This window comes from Telmatherina bonti (assembly GCF_933228915.1).
Source record: "Telmatherina bonti genome assembly, chromosome: 11".
In the NCBI taxonomy this organism is placed as follows: domain Eukaryota; kingdom Metazoa; phylum Chordata; class Actinopteri; order Atheriniformes; family Telmatherinidae; genus Telmatherina; species Telmatherina bonti.
In genome coordinates this window covers 38,178,620-38,195,820 of record NC_136629.1, presented here as the reverse complement: position 1 = coordinate 38,195,820, position 17,201 = coordinate 38,178,620, and the positions used below count along the sequence as shown (strand labels likewise).

Here is a 17,201-nt window from a genome sequence, read left to right as displayed (position 1 = left end):
CCTTCGGTTTCTGGTCTTGTATCTCCTGCAGGAGCTCGTTGTGCTGCTCCACCAGCTGGTCGTGGCGCTTCGTCTGAGTCTCCTCCAGCTGAAGACAAACACAGCTTCATGAGGCGTTTTATGGCCGCAGAAAGAAAAGCATGTAGAGAAAAACTCCTGGAATCCACATTCCTCGTCTCTTCCTTACCCGCTTTATGTTCTGGACCACTTCATTCACATAAGACTTATTGATCTCAATCTTCTCCCTGGAGACAGACGGATTGAACCTGATTGGATTTGGCTGAAATATTTTTCCCTTCTGACGTGATGGAGGTGATGGATCAGTAGACGTGGCAGATGGAAACGCTACGGCAGGTGTATAGATACAGTAAATATTGATGTGCGTGTGCATTGATCATACTCCTCGGCCAGATGTTTCTCTTTGGTCTTCGCTTGGTTGATCTTCTCTGTTCTTCTTCGATCCATCTGCTTCTTCAGCTCCTTTTTCTCCCTGTAGCAGCAGGAAGAACGATTAGAGGAGATGTAAGCAGTCGTAGCGAGCTCCACACGGCGTCAGGTCGAAACCAACAGACTGACGGACATATTTACACGATAAATATAATATAATATTATATTTAATACTATTTATTTATAATATAAATAAAACAATCTTAAAAATGTGAATAATTAAACAAATAAAAATATAAATAAAAATAACAAATGAAATGAAATTAAATTAAATTGGTATAATTTTTCACAGGGATTATTAAATCTGATCACATCAGTTATTAAAACAGAATTTTTTCTTCTAGACTGAATAACGGCTTGGTTTCCTCTCCACCAATCAGAACATTTACTGGTTTGTAGGTGCAGAAGGTCATTTTTCTTTTCAGAAAAGGAAATTATAACACAAAAGGGTTTTTATCATTCTCTTATCATTCATGACTAAAATACAAGTTTTTTTTTTTATTTCTATGGTTAAATGGACTAAATCAATATTTAAAACAGCAGCCAGAGGAAAAACAACACAGCTTCCTGTTTGGAGGCAAGGCAAGTCTACAGGAGAAAAGACAAGACATCAGGATTACATTTCTGGTTAATTCAGTTGCAGAAAATGATCAGAACCTCTGGGTCGGCATCGCGGAGCCGCCTTTCACCGCAGTCCACCGCGAGACTCGCCACCATGCCGGTCCAGGTTCTGGTCTCTGTGAGACTCTCAGAGTTCATGAGATGCTTTGTGCTTTTTCTTTGTTAACTTGTTAGTTGTGTCACAGTGTTTACTGGTTAACGGGTTTACTAGTTTACTTTTAACTAGTTTACTGGTTAACTAGTGAAACAGTTTGTTTCTCTGGTTAGTAAAGTCTCAAGTGGCGAACGAGTCGTTGCCTCCCACCAGCTGACCAATCAGAATTTGCTGATAAGGAAGAAACTAAAGACGGGTTCTAACTAGGTTCATGCTCATATGGATAAAAAACAACCTGCTGAGGCTTCGTCCTTCTCCGATGAGAAGTAACAGTCTTTATGATTTGACTCGTTTATTTCCTGTCCTAGATAGATAGATAAACGAACAAACAAACAGATAAATAAATAATCTGAACTATGTTACTTGTCACAGATGTCTTTGAGTTTCTTCATCTGGGTGTTGTGACTTTCCTCCGCCAGACTGGTCAGTCTTTCTGTTAACTGGAGAAAACAACGACTGGTCACATTTTATTGTCATTTACAAAACAAACAAACATAAGACAAGGCCTTATTAATAACATAACTACATCTTCCTGATGAAGAACCAAAGCTCAGGATAGAAAAGTAGAAAAGGATTCTTTTAAATACACAGATTTATATACTTATGTTTCAAAATGCCTGAAACATAACAATATAATATATAATATAATATAATATAATATAATATAATATAATATAATATAATATAATATAATATAATATAGACCTGAATACACAAATACCTAATTTTTCTTACATTTTATGTTAAAAAAAGGAAAACTGGACACAGCAGAATAAAAACATAATATTAAAGAGAAAAAGCACGCTTTAGAGTCCTGCAGTAGCCGCAGTGTTCTGAGTTTTTACCGTCTTTATGTGCTCTCTCTGCAGATATTTCTGGCTGTAGTACTGTTCCTGCCTCAGAGCCAGAAGCTGCTGTTGCTGCTCATCTCTCAGCTGCTGCAGACGATCCTCTTTCTCTCCATCTGAAGACGAGCTGCTGACAAACAAACAAAACATTCTGTTTAAACTTTAACATATCTGGAAATCTTGATATGAAAGCGTCGGTGAGGGTTCGGCTTTTCAAACTCAACTTCATTTCCAAAAGAGACACAATAAAAAAATTAAAATAACATCCATAACCAGTCCGTTCATACTGTTTATCACCGTACAAAAACATAACATAAATAAAGTTAAAGTAGGAGCCACAGTATCCACATCAGCTGTTCTGCTAGCGGGAAGAGGTCGGGGCGATGAGGCTGCTCACCGGTTCTTGCTGCACTGCCTCATCGTCTTCTTGTACTTGTTGTTGAGCTCTCGGAGGAGCTCGGATGTCTTCTTCTGGTGCCTCCTCACCAGCTCCTTCAGCTCCTTAAACTGCCGTCGCTGCTCCTTCTGGTAAACCTTGGACTGCTGCAGACTCTCCAGGCTGCACGCCGGAACATCTGGAAGGTACCACACAGTTACCACACTGCACCAAGGGGACCCGGACGCTGCTTCCGTCTTTCCAACAGCAAATATCCCATTTTCTTATCTGATATGTAAAATAAAAACTGACCTATTAAAACACTTAGAACCAGATCTTCTGTCTTCGCTGCCGGTTTGGCTGCATCTGGAAGCATCCGGCAACAAAACGACACACAAACAGAAGTTTAGGCTCTAAACTTACAGAAGAACTTCTGTAATAACGGAGTGTTGACTTGTTACCTGTTGTAGCCGCTTGCTGATTGGCTGCAGAAGCCTTGGGCGTCGTGGCAACAGGGGTGTGGCCTGTGGGACCGGAGGTGGGGCTGAGTCCGTTTTCCAGAGGAGCTGGTTTCAGATCAACTTTACGCTCGGCGGCGCTTTCCGTCTCATCCTGAGAAGTAACAGCTGGTCGTGTGTGACTTAAATAAAAATATGATGATTCTCCGTGGAAACGGGTCTCACCTCGGTCTGAGTGTCCTCCTCGCCGTCCTCCAGAGTCAGCGCTGCCAGCTGTTTGGACCTCTGCTCCAGCAGGTTGACGTATCGGATCGGGTTGGACAGAGCCTCAATCACATCTGGACAAACGTGGAAACACACGAGGTTAGAGCTGCAACCACATCAGCTGTGTGTTGTTTACATAAACAACAACCTGAAAACACACAGTTCCATCCAGTAACAGCAGCTCATCACGGAGATATTCAGACATCTCTTCACCATGTTCTAACTGCTGGAACGCCTGAAATTATTCACTAATAAAACAAATCAATACATATAAAAGAAAAAACAATAAGGAAAAATAAAAGCACACAAAATAAAATTTAATATTAAAACTGTTAATAACAAATAAATTAAGATAATAAATTTATACATAATATAGAAATAAATAAGAGAAAATAAAATATAAAACTAAATAAATATAAATCCTAGTAAATAAAAAGAAATGAATAAAGACCAGAAGGGTTAAAAATGATTAGATACGATCAATACTTCTGGATTCCCATCATTTCTGTTGTCTTGTGTTTTTGGCCTGAAGCAACATTTATTATATTTCATTTTATTAGTATTTTATTTCTGCATTCAGTTTAGAGACAGAAAATAACGGTACAAGTTTCATTTTACCACCATATTTTAATTAATATGCATTGTTTTTAATATTTAAAGCACTTCGTGATGTTTTATTTCCTGTTTCTGCTTTTATTTATAGATTTAAGGATATTTACAGAAAATGACACACACACGTGCACACACACACACACACACACACACACACACGTGCACACATCAACAAGTTAAGACCACAAAATAATAAATACACATTTACACAAACATCTGTAGGAAAATATATCTGTAACACCCTTATACACACACACACACACACACCTACACACATCCATGTTTACATAAAATAACAAATAAAATCCCTTTTTAAAGCTTTTTGGCTCCTTTATTTTATTCATTTTGCTTGTGTTTATAGTCGTTTATCAATTTGTTTCTGCTTTTTATGTTTATTTCATCACTTTGCTCAACATATGTTGGTTTTAAATGCGCTTATGAATAAAGTTGGACTGCTTTGTCGTGAACCGCGCTTTCTAAATATTGGATTTTGTGAGAAAATGTCCTGCAGGTGGAACCAGCTGTTCTTCATGTGGTCGTTACATTTCTCTGGAATCGGCTCATTTCTACACTTTAAGGTCCCGTTTGAGAAGTTTTTATGTGATTAATGCAGAAAGGGGGGAAACTTCCTTTATGTCGAATGCTTGGGGTTTGATTCCCTTCATGTGTGACTTTCAGCTCTGTCGTGAACTTTTTATGTCTTTTGTCATCTGTCATGTTAAATTTAGTTTTCTGAGGTTTGAAAGCAGTTTTTTTTTTTTTTACCTGCGAACGTGTCTGGGACGTAGTCTTTGACTTCAATGTAGACGAACACGGCCGGTAGGATCAGAGACTGATTCTTCTCGTTCCTCAAGCCAATGTAACGATAACCTTCAGAGAAAAGGACGTCATGTAACTACGGTCTGCTTCTGTCAGTATGACAGACACACAAACCAGTGAAATCTGGCAGGGACATGAGACAGAGACGATAATGAGTCTGGTAACTCCAACATCATATTATCAGGACAAATTAACAGGAATTGGAATGAAAGCAGCCAAAGCAGCTTGATGTGTCTGAGAGCTGAGTGGGTTTTCCAGCACTGTGGAGCCAAGATGTGTCTCAGGAAGTGGGTGTGGAGGGCACATTGTCACGGTTTGAATAATGTGGTGAATTAATCAGAGGATTTCTGGGCTCCTCTGGGAAAAGAAGAGAAACATTGACGTGTTTGTCTCCGTCTGCGGAAGCTTTGCTTTGGGAACGACAAGAACCTTTCCGTGACAACACACCTGGTCTGATGGCGGACACCGGAATTATTCTGTGACCAATAAACTTCCCTCCTTCCTCAAAGGCGGCAATCCTCAGGGAGGCCAGAGTGGGAAGGATCACCTGTTTGGAGGTGGAAGTCAGATGTTTAATGGTGACATCTGCCGACATCTTTTCCCTCCGCTGTTGTTTGTCACCTTTTTGAAGATGATGGGCTCTTCGTCCCACACCGGATTGACGGCGTTGTTGTTCTGAGACGTTTTGGTCTTCAGAGCCTTCCTCCTGGTGTCCGCAGGAAGTCCAAACATCTCCACCTCCACGTAAACACCAACCCTCCGATCAGTCAGGAGCTGGCCTGAAATGACCTGAAACGCACAGAAGCATCACCGACAGGTCGGCCAAGTTTTACTGGGATGTAAACAAACACCATCAACTCCTCGAGGGCCGCTGTCCTGCAGGTTTTCCATGTTTCCCTTTCCAGACACACCTGGCTCACATTAACCAGATCCAACAGCCAATGATTCATTTGAGTCAGGTGTGTTGGAGCAGGGATACCTGGAAAACCTGCTGGACATGGAGGACTGGAGCTGAACACCCCTGTTTTAGAGTTTAAGACTCCAGATATGTTGAAACCAAACACTGTTAGAAAGGGTTCATTTACAGGAACAGCTACTTGTCGTTGTTGTAAAAAACATGGTTATTATCATCACGGACCAAATTAATAATAAAAGTTTAAAAAAAAAAAACTACGTAAAAATATCCTATATTCTGTCAGATTATTGTAAATAAATATTCAGCAACGTTTCCTCTGGAACCAAATAAATAATTATGTTGTGCTTTTAGAACAAAAAGGGAATTTAGTGGACGGACGTGAAGCTGCTGCACTAAATTCTCCAGGAGTTGTAACAAGTACCTTCACAGAGAGCATGTTAGCTACGATTCCGTCCACCGTGTTTTCTGTGAAAGGGTCAAAGTGTTTGTCGTGACGCCTCATGAACTCCGGCTTCAGTCTGTAGCCGCTGCGACCGTTGTACTCGAACATGAAGAGGTTCAGCTGCATGGACAAATCTGAAACCAACATGAGGGACACTTCAGCTCGGAGCTGCTGAGCTCTTCTTACAGCAGGAGTTATTTCAGGTGCCGCTGGTCCAGTAACTTTTATTCATTTTCACCTGAGGCTACACTAAGAAGATAGCAACTGGAGCACCTCCGATAAGAGACGATAAAACTGCTGCTGACTAATTGAAAATACATTGAAAAAAAATCAAGGTTTGCCAGCATCCAGCATCATGTAGAAAACATTTAAACTGAGTCCAAAGAGCAGCTGCAGTCAGAAAGATCCAAACAGGCTTAAGAAGGAATGAAGGAACTTCAAATGGAGTTTAAAACAACTTAGATCAGCAATGTGGAATCTGAAAGCCTTTATGTAAACAGACTGACGGAAAACATAACGGTATGTGATTCTATAAGTCATTACATGAGCCAGAGGAGTGAAACTAAACTTACTGCACATTTTCTGTTTAATGTTGCATACTCATCTGACGAGCACAATACCAACGATACCGATACAGACAATAGTGACAATACCAACGATACCGATACAGACAATAGTGACAATACCAACGATACCGATACAGACAATAGTGACAATACCAACGATACCGATACAGACAATAGTGACAATACCAACGATACCAACGATACAGACAATAGTGACAATACCAACGATACCGATACAGACAATAGTGACAATACCAACGATACCGATACAGACAATAGTGACAATACCAACGATACCGATACAGACAATAGTGACAATACCAACGATACCGATACAGACAATAGTGACAATACCAACGATACCAACGATACAGACAATAGTGACAATACCAACGATACCGATACAGACAATAGTGACAATACCAACGATACCAACGATACAGACAATAGTGACAATACCAACGATACCGATACAGACAATAGTGACAATACCAACGATACCGATACAGACAATAGTGACAATACCAACGATACCGATACAGACAATAGTGACAATACCAATGATACCGATATCAACGATACTGACAATTTCAACTTTACAAACAAAACAGATGTCCAACGATACCACTAATACCAATGATACCATCAACACCAACAATACCAATGACACTGATACAAACAATACCAACGATACCAACAATACCAATGTCACTGATACAAACGACACCAACGATACCAACAGTACCAGTGACACTAATACAAACGACACCAACGATACCAACAGTACCAGTGACACTAATAGAAATGATACCAACGATACCAACAATACCAATGACACAGACACAAACGATACCCACAATACCAACAATACCAATGACACCGATACAAACGATACCACCGATACCACCGATACCACTGAAACAAACGATACTGATGATACCAGTGCTACCAATATGAACGATATTGACAATTCCAACTTCACCAACAATACCAATACCAACAATACCAATGATACCAACAATACCAATGACACTGATAAAAACGATACCAATGATACAACATTAGCAATGAAACTGATACCAATGATACCAACAATACCAATGACACCGATACAAACGATACCAACAATACCAATACACAGATACAAACAATACCAATGATACCAACATTACCAATGAGACCGATACAAACGATACCAGTGATACAAACAATACCAACGACATTGATAAAAATGATACTAATGATACAAACAATACCAATGACACCGATAAAAATGATACCAGTGATATCAACAATACCAATGACACCAATACAAACGATACCAACAATACCAATTATACCAATGATACAGATACAAACGAAACCAATGAAATCATAATACCAATGACACAGATACAAACAATTCCTTTTTTTTTTTTTTTGTCTTGTCCAGCATTTAAGCAAGCAGACTGATGTTCTGGATGCTGTGTTCTGCTGAGCAAATTTATTTTGCCAAGGGGAACTTTTGTAGATGTAATGATCCCCTTGTATTTCTTGATTCTTATTTTATTTTTCAATTTGTTTTGGATAATAGCTTGTATTACAGAGTTTATGCTGCTGGACCCGACCGGAAAGGACAGGAAAGGGGCAGAAAGAGAACAGAAAAGAGAACATAAAAAAAACAAAAAAAAAAAAACAAAAGAAAGAGATCAATGCATACATGTATATGCACATACATACCCACCTACATATATATGTATATACACTCGCACATACATTATATATATACATATATACATACATACATACATATACACATACATACACATGCATACACACACATGTACACATACATGCATACATAAAGATAGATATACATACATACATATACACATACATACACACACATATATATATATATATATATACATATATACACATATACATACTCACATACATACACATACACTCACACATATGCATACATATATACATATCCATACACATACATACATACACATACACATACACATAAGTACACACACATACCCACCCACACACATAAATATATACACCCACACAAGCCAACTCTAGATTCGTGGAGAACAAAACCGTTGACAATCATGAGGACCAGAAACTAGCAAGTTAAGTCAAAAAGACAGAAAGAGAGCTACCTGCTGTTAGTGAATAAACTTGCTGGATGACTCAGTGACTGTGACACATGCAGAACATTCATGCAGAACATTCAGAGTGGAACGTGTTTAGAGAAGAGTGATCATGCCAATGTGACCCCGCCCGCCTACAGCTAGAGGAAGGCCAGGAGAACCCAGAGACCCGGGTAACCGACAGTCACCCCCAGGTACAGATCCCAACCCCCCCACTCCAGAGCCAGCCATGCATCTGCCCAGGAGGTGGCGAAGGAGGTGCCCAACCAGAGTCCCCCGCAGTCAGGGGGAACAGGCCCCAGCAGGCCCAGGCCGGCAAGGGCCGATCCCGCCGGGCACCGGCCACCTAGGGCAGACAGAGCGCAGGCCCCAGGGCCCCAAGAGCCCGTGAGCAGCCCCCCGCCCCCGCAGGCAGAGGGCACAGCCCACACCGACGGAGGACCAGGATCCCCAGACCGCCACCCAGCGGCAGCCAGGTCGCACCCCAGCGCACCAGCTGCGCCCCCGGGTACAGGACACCACCCCCCCACCACCAAACCACACACACATATACATGCATACCCCGCCCCCCCCCCCCCCCCCAACACGCACTCCCCTCACACATATACATGCATACCCCCCCCCCCCCCCCAAACACGCACTCCCCTCTCAACCCCCATCCACACAACCCTCTGCAATCCATGCACATCATCCATAACATATACAACCCCACCCCACCTCTACTCACTCACCCATACCAAGTCACACGAACCCCAATCGCCCCCGCCCCCACACACGCTCACCCCCCCCCCCCCCCACACACACACGCTCACACCCCGCCACCCCATCCCTCTACTTCTACCCAACCACACATGCCCCACCAAATACCCCTCCACCACCCATAGCCCCCCTCCAAACTTCACCCTCACTCACACATCCCATTCCGCATATACACCCCCCCCTACACACACACACACACACACACACATACCCTCACTCCTCCAACACAGGCACACCCCAATACAACCCACGCGCCAACATACCCCTCCACACACACATCTACTCATCCTCACACATCCCTATCCCCTACCCACCTATATCCCTAACCCTAATCCCCCCCCCAGCCATCCCACCATCCATCTGTAACCCCATACACCCACTCCCACACATCCTCACCTCACCCCTCCATGATGTCCCATGTGAGATACCTCAGAGGGGGCAGAGGACAGGATGGCCCCGATCAGGGCCCCCATAATTACCGCCCACCACTCCCAGCGTCCCCCCCACCACCCCACAGATGCAGCCGACCCAGCACCCCCCCAGGGCCGGCGACAACCCTCCTACAGCCAGGCCAGCCCAGACTTAGGCCTAATGGACGGCACTCTTCCCCCACCCGTACCCCCCCCCAGTAAAGCCCCGAGAGCAGGGGCATGAGAAGACCCTATCGCCCCTGCCTCCCCCCCGCTTATGACTGATTGTGAAGTATGTATTAGTTGCAATTAAAACTGAGGGAATTGCCACGCGGTGTTGGGAGAGGGACCACCTAAGCAGCCCCGCCCACCATACACCGCATGCTCTTCCCCCTAATCATGTGAGTCGTCAGTGTTTTGGTGTTTGGTGTCTAAGTGTAATTAAAACTGGGAGGTGAGCCGAGGCTGGGTGCAGCGATCAAGACCACCTTGATGGCCTTTCTCACCACCCAGCGCCACGTGCACACCTCCCAATACCCTGCCTGTGTGTGATGGGGAGCGGGGAGGAAGAGGGGTTGAGGGATTTAAGTCTGGAGGAAAGTGAGCTTTCCTCCAGAAGGTGAGCCGCCCGCAGCACTGGGCATGCCCCCTACTCCCAGGGCCCCCCAAGGACCAGGACAAGCCGGGGACAGCCATCCCCGTAACCAGAGCCTTCGGCGACTCTAACCAGAGAGTCATCACCGACCCAAGAGGGGACCAACTCACCACATGCAGAAGGGGGGCATGAGGACAAAGAGGAGGCGGGGCGGCAGAAGGGGAATCCCAGACCGATTGTCCACCGCCCCCTCACTCACAGAGGACACCCCCACCTGGGGACATGAAGTCCCCACCTTGTCCACACATCGGCACCTCACACTGTCTCAGCACAAACCTACAGCCACACACACACACACACACTTCCGGACACATTCAGGTCCACCCAGCCACCCGTTCAGCCCACCCTTAAAACCATCCTCCTGACCCCCACGTCACATCCAAATCTCCCCCCCCCATCCATCACATCTACACTTATCCACCAACCTACCACACACATGCACCACCCACTCCCCCATACATACACCCCTGCCCCCCCCCACACACACACAGACAGCACGCCCCCCCTCCCCCCTCCTCCCCCCCCATACACACACCCGTATACATGCACCACCGCCACTCCCCACATACACGCATCACCCCACTCCCCTACACACACGGCACTACCCCCCCCACAGACACCACGACACCCCCCCCACACACGCATCATCACACTTCCCCACCCACACACATCCACATACCAGATACAAACAATTCCAACGATACCAACGATACCAATGACATTGATATAAACAATACCAATACAGACGATACTGATTATACTAATAATACCAATATGAACAATACTGACAATTCCAATTTAACCAACAATATTTAGACAATTAACAACAATTTAACAACATTACCAATGAGACCGATACAAACGATACCAGTGATACAAACAATACCAACGACATCGATAAAAACGATACTGATACAAACAATACCAATGACACCGATAAAAATGATACCAATGATACCAACAATACCAATGACACTGATACAACAATACGAATGATACCAACCATACTAATGACACCAATTCAAACAATACCAACAATACCAATGACACAGATACAAACAATACAAATAATACCAACAATACCAATGACACAGATACAAACAATACAAATAATACCAACAATACCAATGACACGATACAAACGATACCAATGATACAAACAATACCAATGACACCAATACAAACGACACCAACAATACCAATGATACCATCACTGACTGTGAAAAAAACCCAAACCCAGGTTTGAAAGTTTTGAGAAAACTACCTGGGATGAACTTAATAAACCATTTCTATTCAATTCAATTCAATTCAACTTTATTTATATAGCGTCAAATCACGGCAATGCCATCTCAAGACGCTTTACAGACAGAGGGGAAAACATAATGAAGGCCAATTCATAACAGCCTATATAAGGAAACCAACAGATTGAGTTGAGTCCAACTCAATCTCCCATTCTGAGCAAGCACACTGGCGACAGTGGGAAGGAAAAAACTCCCTTTTAACAGGAAGGAGCATTTCTACAATAAAGACAGAGGTCAAACAGCAAAAATAACAACACAAACATAACACAACACAACAAACACGAAAACTCAGTTTAACAATTGGGTAAAGCTGTTGGGAGGTGGCATGATGCCCCCCCCCCCAACTTTTTTATAAATTTTATAACTCTGTTGTAAATACAAGAGGCAGTTTGGAAGCATTTTCTCTTTTGTAAACTCATCCAGACCTATAAAACACTATAAATCCATTCAATGCTCCTGTAAACAGTGCAACAATGCTGATGTCTGTCTTTCTTTACCAATAGTTTGGTAGTTGAGGGCCACCAGCTGACATCCGGCGTTCCAGAAGAGCTGAGGCATAAAGTTTGACGAGTCAACTCTGGTGCCTTTTGGGTAGATGCGACTCAGCTGGGACTTATTATATCTGGTTAACATGGAATTAAGGATAATTAGTGAGTTTTTACAATGTCCTCATCCAGAGGTCAGAGCACATCTGTGTCAGGAAATAACAGTACTGACATGTGAGTGACTAGAACAGAAATCAGACCGAGGTGGAGGAAGTGACTCACTGCAACACAGACTGAAGGTAATTGTTCAATGATGATGGATGGATGTCCTAAAAAAGACATACGTCAATCTGACATGGCCATTATTAGAAATAAGCACCCAGCAGGATCTTTAACACTGTGATTGCCAATGTTTTTCTTTTTTGAAGTACTTATAAGTACTTTATACTGTATGTACAACAATACTTGATATTCCTTTAACTTGTGATTTTCTGCATCAGCTTCAATGCAGAAACCTTCACAGTGCAGGTGGTTCGATGTGGTTCTTCCTATTTCCATAATGTGTGTCTCCTCAACCTGGAATTCCTAAATGTCTAAAAGTGTGTCCACACGGCAGCTTTAATGCTCAGCTGGGAGTTTTCAGCAGAGACCAACATGAATGCCAGGAATCTGAAAATGGCTGGATGACTCACATGTTTCTGAAGGATTTGACATAAAAAAAAGCAACAAAAAAAAAAAGAGGAAGAGCAACACAAAGTATAGAAGTGGTTGCCATGGTTTGCTGTAGCCATGGAAACTGTTGCCAAGGATACTCTACAAACTCCACTGGTGACTTTGTGAGGTGCTCCAAAGCTTTGGTCTCCACAAAGGAGGACATGTGGTAACAACGGGCTGCTTCTACACACAGAAAACAAGAAAACACACATTAGTGAGAACGTTTCCGTCTGTGTGGCAGGAGGGAGGATGATGAACGTCGAAATGAATTCTTCCTGCAACAGAAAAACATAACAGCCAAAGATTCAGAAGAGGTCAGGTAGCGTTAGATTAAACTGGACAAACTGGAAACAGAAAAATCCAAACGAGTGAAAATCATCTGCTTTTCTTACTCTTTGATGCTTCGAAGGAGTTGAACTTGGTCGGCTGGACGTAGTTTACTAAAGTTGACATTTCCTCTGTAGCGATGGCTTCCCGCTCTGCAGAACCCTGAGATGAACCACACACACACGGCGGTTAATGAAAAGCACCAGGCAGGGCCGCCATCGCATCGCTGGGGTTTTAGCTGCTGGCATCTGATTGGACTTTATGTTTGCTGTTTGGAGTCCATGCTCCCATGTTCACATGTTCTTGTGTTCACATGTTCACTTGTTCTTGTGTTCACATGTTCTTCTGTTCACATGTTCACTTGTTCTTGTGTTCACATGTTCTTCTGTTCACATGTTCTTGTGTTCACATGTTCCTGTGTTCACATGTTCACTTGTTCTTGTGTTCACATGTTCTTGTGTTCACATGTTCCTGTGTTCACATGTTCCAATGTTCCTGTATTCACATGTTCCTGTGTTCACATGTTCCAATGTTCCTGTGTTCACATGCTCCTGTGTTCCCATGTTCCTGTGTTCCCATGTTCCTGTGTTCCCATGTTGCTGTGTTCACATGTTCCAATGTTCCTGTGTTCACATGTTCCTGTGTTCACATGTTCCAATGTTCCTGTGTTCACATGTTCTAATGTTCCTGTGTTCACATGTTCCCGTGTTCACATGTTGCAATGTTCCTGTGTTCACATGGTCCCATGTTCCTCTGTTCCCATGTTCCTGTCTTCCCATGTTCCTGTGTTCACATGTTCCAATGTTCCTGTGTTCACATGTTCCAATGTTCCTGTGTTCACATGTTCCCATGTTCTTCTGTTCACATGTTCACTTGTTCTTGTGTTCACATGTTCCTGTGTTCACATGTTCACTTGTTCTTGTGTTCACATGTTCCTGTGTTCACATGTTCACTTGTTCTTGTGTTCACATGTTCTTGTGTTCTCATGTTCCCATGTTCCTGTGTTCCCATGTTCCTGTGTTCACATGTTCCCATGTTCTTCTGTTCACATGTTCACTTGTTCTTGTGTTCACATGTTCCTGTGTTCACATGTTCACTTGTTCTTGTGTTCACATGTTCTTGTGTTCTCATGTTCCCATGTTCCTGTGTTCCCATGTTCCTGTGTTCACATGTTCCAATGTTCCTGTATTCACATGTTCCTGTGTTCACATGCTCCTGTGTTCCCATGTTCCTGTGTTCACATGTTCCAATGTTCCTGTGTTCACATGTTCTAATGTTCCTGTGTTCACATGTTCCCGTGTTCACATGTTGCAATGTTCCTGTGTTCACATGGTCCCATGTTCCTCTGTTCCCATGTTCCTGTGTTCACATGTTCCAATTTTCCCATGTTCATGTGTTCCCATGTTCCTCTGTTCCCATGTTCCTGTCTTCCCATGTTCCTGTGTTCACATGTTCCAATGTTCACATGTTCCCATATTCCTCTGTTCCCATGTTCACATGTTCCTGTGTTCACATGTTCCAATTTTCCCATGTTCCTGTGTTCCCATGTTCCAGTGTTCCCATGTTCCAGTGTTCCCATGTTCCTCTGTTCCCATGTTCCTGTGTTCACATGTTCCAATGTTCCTGTGTTCACATGTTCCAATTTTTCCATGTTCATGTGTTAACATGAGAACATGGCAACATGTTTCCATGTTACCATGTTTCTCTACTCACATGGTCACCAGTTCCAATGTTCCCATGTTACCTTTTTCATGTGTTCACATGTTCCCATGTTCCTGTGTTCACATGTTCCAATGTTCCCATGTTCCTGTGTTCACATGTTCCAATGTTCCTGTGTTCCTGTGTTCACATGTTCCCATGTTCTTCTGTTCACATGTTCACTTGTTCTTGTGTTCACATGTTCACTTGTTCTTGTGTTCACATGTTCCTGTGTTCCTTTGTTCACAAGTTCCCATGTTCTTCTGTTCACATGTTCACTTGTTCTTCTGTTCACATGTTCACTTGTTCTTCTGTTCACATGTTCACTTGTTCTTCTGTTCACATGTTCCTGTGTTCACATGTTCACTTGTTCTTGTGTTCACATGTTCTTGTGTTCTCATGTTCCCATGTTCCTGTGTTCACATGTTCCAATGTTCCTGTATTCACATGTTCCTGTGTTCACATGTTCCAATGTTCCTGTGTTCACATGCTCCTGTGTTCCCATGTTCCTGTGTTCCCATGTTCCTGTGTTCCCATGTTGCTGTGTTCCCATGTTGCTGTGTTCACATGTTCCAATGTTCCTGTGTTCACATGTTCCTGTGTTCACATGTTCCAATGTTCCTGTGTTCACATGTTCCTGTGTTCACATGTTCTAATGTTCCTGTGTTCACATGTTCCCGTGTTCACATGTTGCAATGTTCCTGTGTTCACATGGTCCCATGTTCCTCTGTTCCCATGTTCACATGTTCCTGTGTTCACATGTTCCAATTTTCCCATGTTCATGTGTTCCCATGTTCCTCTGTTCCCATGTTCCTGTCTTCCCATGTTCCTGTGTTCACATGTTCCCATATTCCTCTGTTCCCATGTTCACATGTTGCTGTGTTCACATGTTCCAATTTTCCCATGTTCCTGTGTTCCCATGTTCCTGTGTTCCCATGTTCCTCTGTTCCCATGTTCCAATGTTCCTGTGTTCACATGTTCCAATTTGTCCATGTTCATGTGTTAACATGAGAACATGGCAACATGTTTCCATGTTACCATGTTTCTCTACTCACATGGTCACCAGTTCCAATGTTCCCATGTTACCTTTTTCATGTGTTCACATGTTGCCATGTTCCCATGTTCCTGTGTTCACATGTTCCCATGTTCTACTGTCCTTTCGCAGATACTTTTCTTTAAAGTGACTTACATGACAGATTGAGAGTGTCAAACCCGTGATTCACATGTGAACCACATATGGTTTCCAGGTTTTTCACATTTGATTCACATGTGTCCATCACATTGGATTAATGTGCTATTTCTATGTTCTTTACAGGAATCACACAAGAATCGCATGTGAACCACATCTGTTTTACATGCCGTTTTTGTGTTCTTCAGGAGTGATTTACATTGGTCCACCACATGTGCTTCACATGTTCTTCACATGTTGATCACATGACCATCTCTCAAAAACACATGTCTGCACAGGTAGTTCACATCTGTATGTACATATGATGTACATGTTAACCACATGTGATGAACATGTTTTTTGCATGTGATTCACATATTCTTCAGATATGGATCACATGGAAATGTCCCAAAAACACATTTGTAAACATGGTTGACATGTGCATGTACATGTGGACACATGTGACGTTCTGTAAAGGTTTCTGTAATATGACACGATTCTTGACGTTTCTCTTTTCCCTTGTTACGTGATCTGGTTTTAAACTTCCTGCTCCAGAACCGTGCACACGTAAACATGTTTTCTACCTTCACTGGCTTTTATTTTCTGGTGTGCACAATGACTTCCCAAGTCATGTAAACATGTATTTATTCATAAATAAATGCATGTTTACATGACTTTATTTACATGCTACTGTATGCAGCTGAAACAATCAGAAACATCTGGGACAATAATCATGCAGGAATATCCAGAGCAAACAATCAGCAACACATGTCGTCTAAACACGCTCTGCCTTCAAAAACAACAAATTACTTAAAATAGCTGAACAATAAATAAACCACAAACCGTCTCCAGTTTGCTTCTGTTCATCACTTTGCTTCGCTGCTCATTTCTTCGTTTTTAAACTAATGTCTGATTAAAAAAAAAAAAAGGTCAGAAAATCCTTTTAATGACCACGAAGAGGAAGTTAAACGGTACAGCTGGAGCCGGCACGCACAAACAGGCCACGGTGCTGTCCAT

The 17,201-nt window shown here is 42.8% G+C and overlaps 1 protein-coding gene across 1 annotated transcript in view; it reads right to left on the bottom strand.

The window, feature by feature from the left end:
• The window catches only part of plcb1 (phospholipase C beta 1), a gene marked incomplete at both ends in the record, with an annotated part of 43,341 nt that overhangs the window by 409 nt on the left and 25,731 nt on the right, over positions 1-17,201 (bottom strand). The window contains 16 exons of the mRNA XM_079249391.1: positions 2-88; positions 188-245; positions 401-490; positions 1,586-1,662; positions 2,068-2,200; positions 2,468-2,645; positions 2,759-2,812; positions 2,908-3,058; positions 3,130-3,242; positions 4,546-4,650; positions 5,047-5,146; positions 5,221-5,388; positions 5,937-6,091; positions 12,290-12,414; positions 13,090-13,174; positions 13,384-13,480. Of these exons, the coding sequence (XP_079105517.1) occupies positions 2-88; positions 188-245; positions 401-490; positions 1,586-1,662; positions 2,068-2,200; positions 2,468-2,645; positions 2,759-2,812; positions 2,908-3,058; positions 3,130-3,242; positions 4,546-4,650; positions 5,047-5,146; positions 5,221-5,388; positions 5,937-6,091; positions 12,290-12,414; positions 13,090-13,174; positions 13,384-13,480 (1,776 nt within the window). The remainder of the gene's footprint in view (position 1; positions 89-187; positions 246-400; positions 491-1,585; positions 1,663-2,067; positions 2,201-2,467; positions 2,646-2,758; positions 2,813-2,907; positions 3,059-3,129; positions 3,243-4,545; positions 4,651-5,046; positions 5,147-5,220; positions 5,389-5,936; positions 6,092-12,289; positions 12,415-13,089; positions 13,175-13,383; positions 13,481-17,201) is intronic.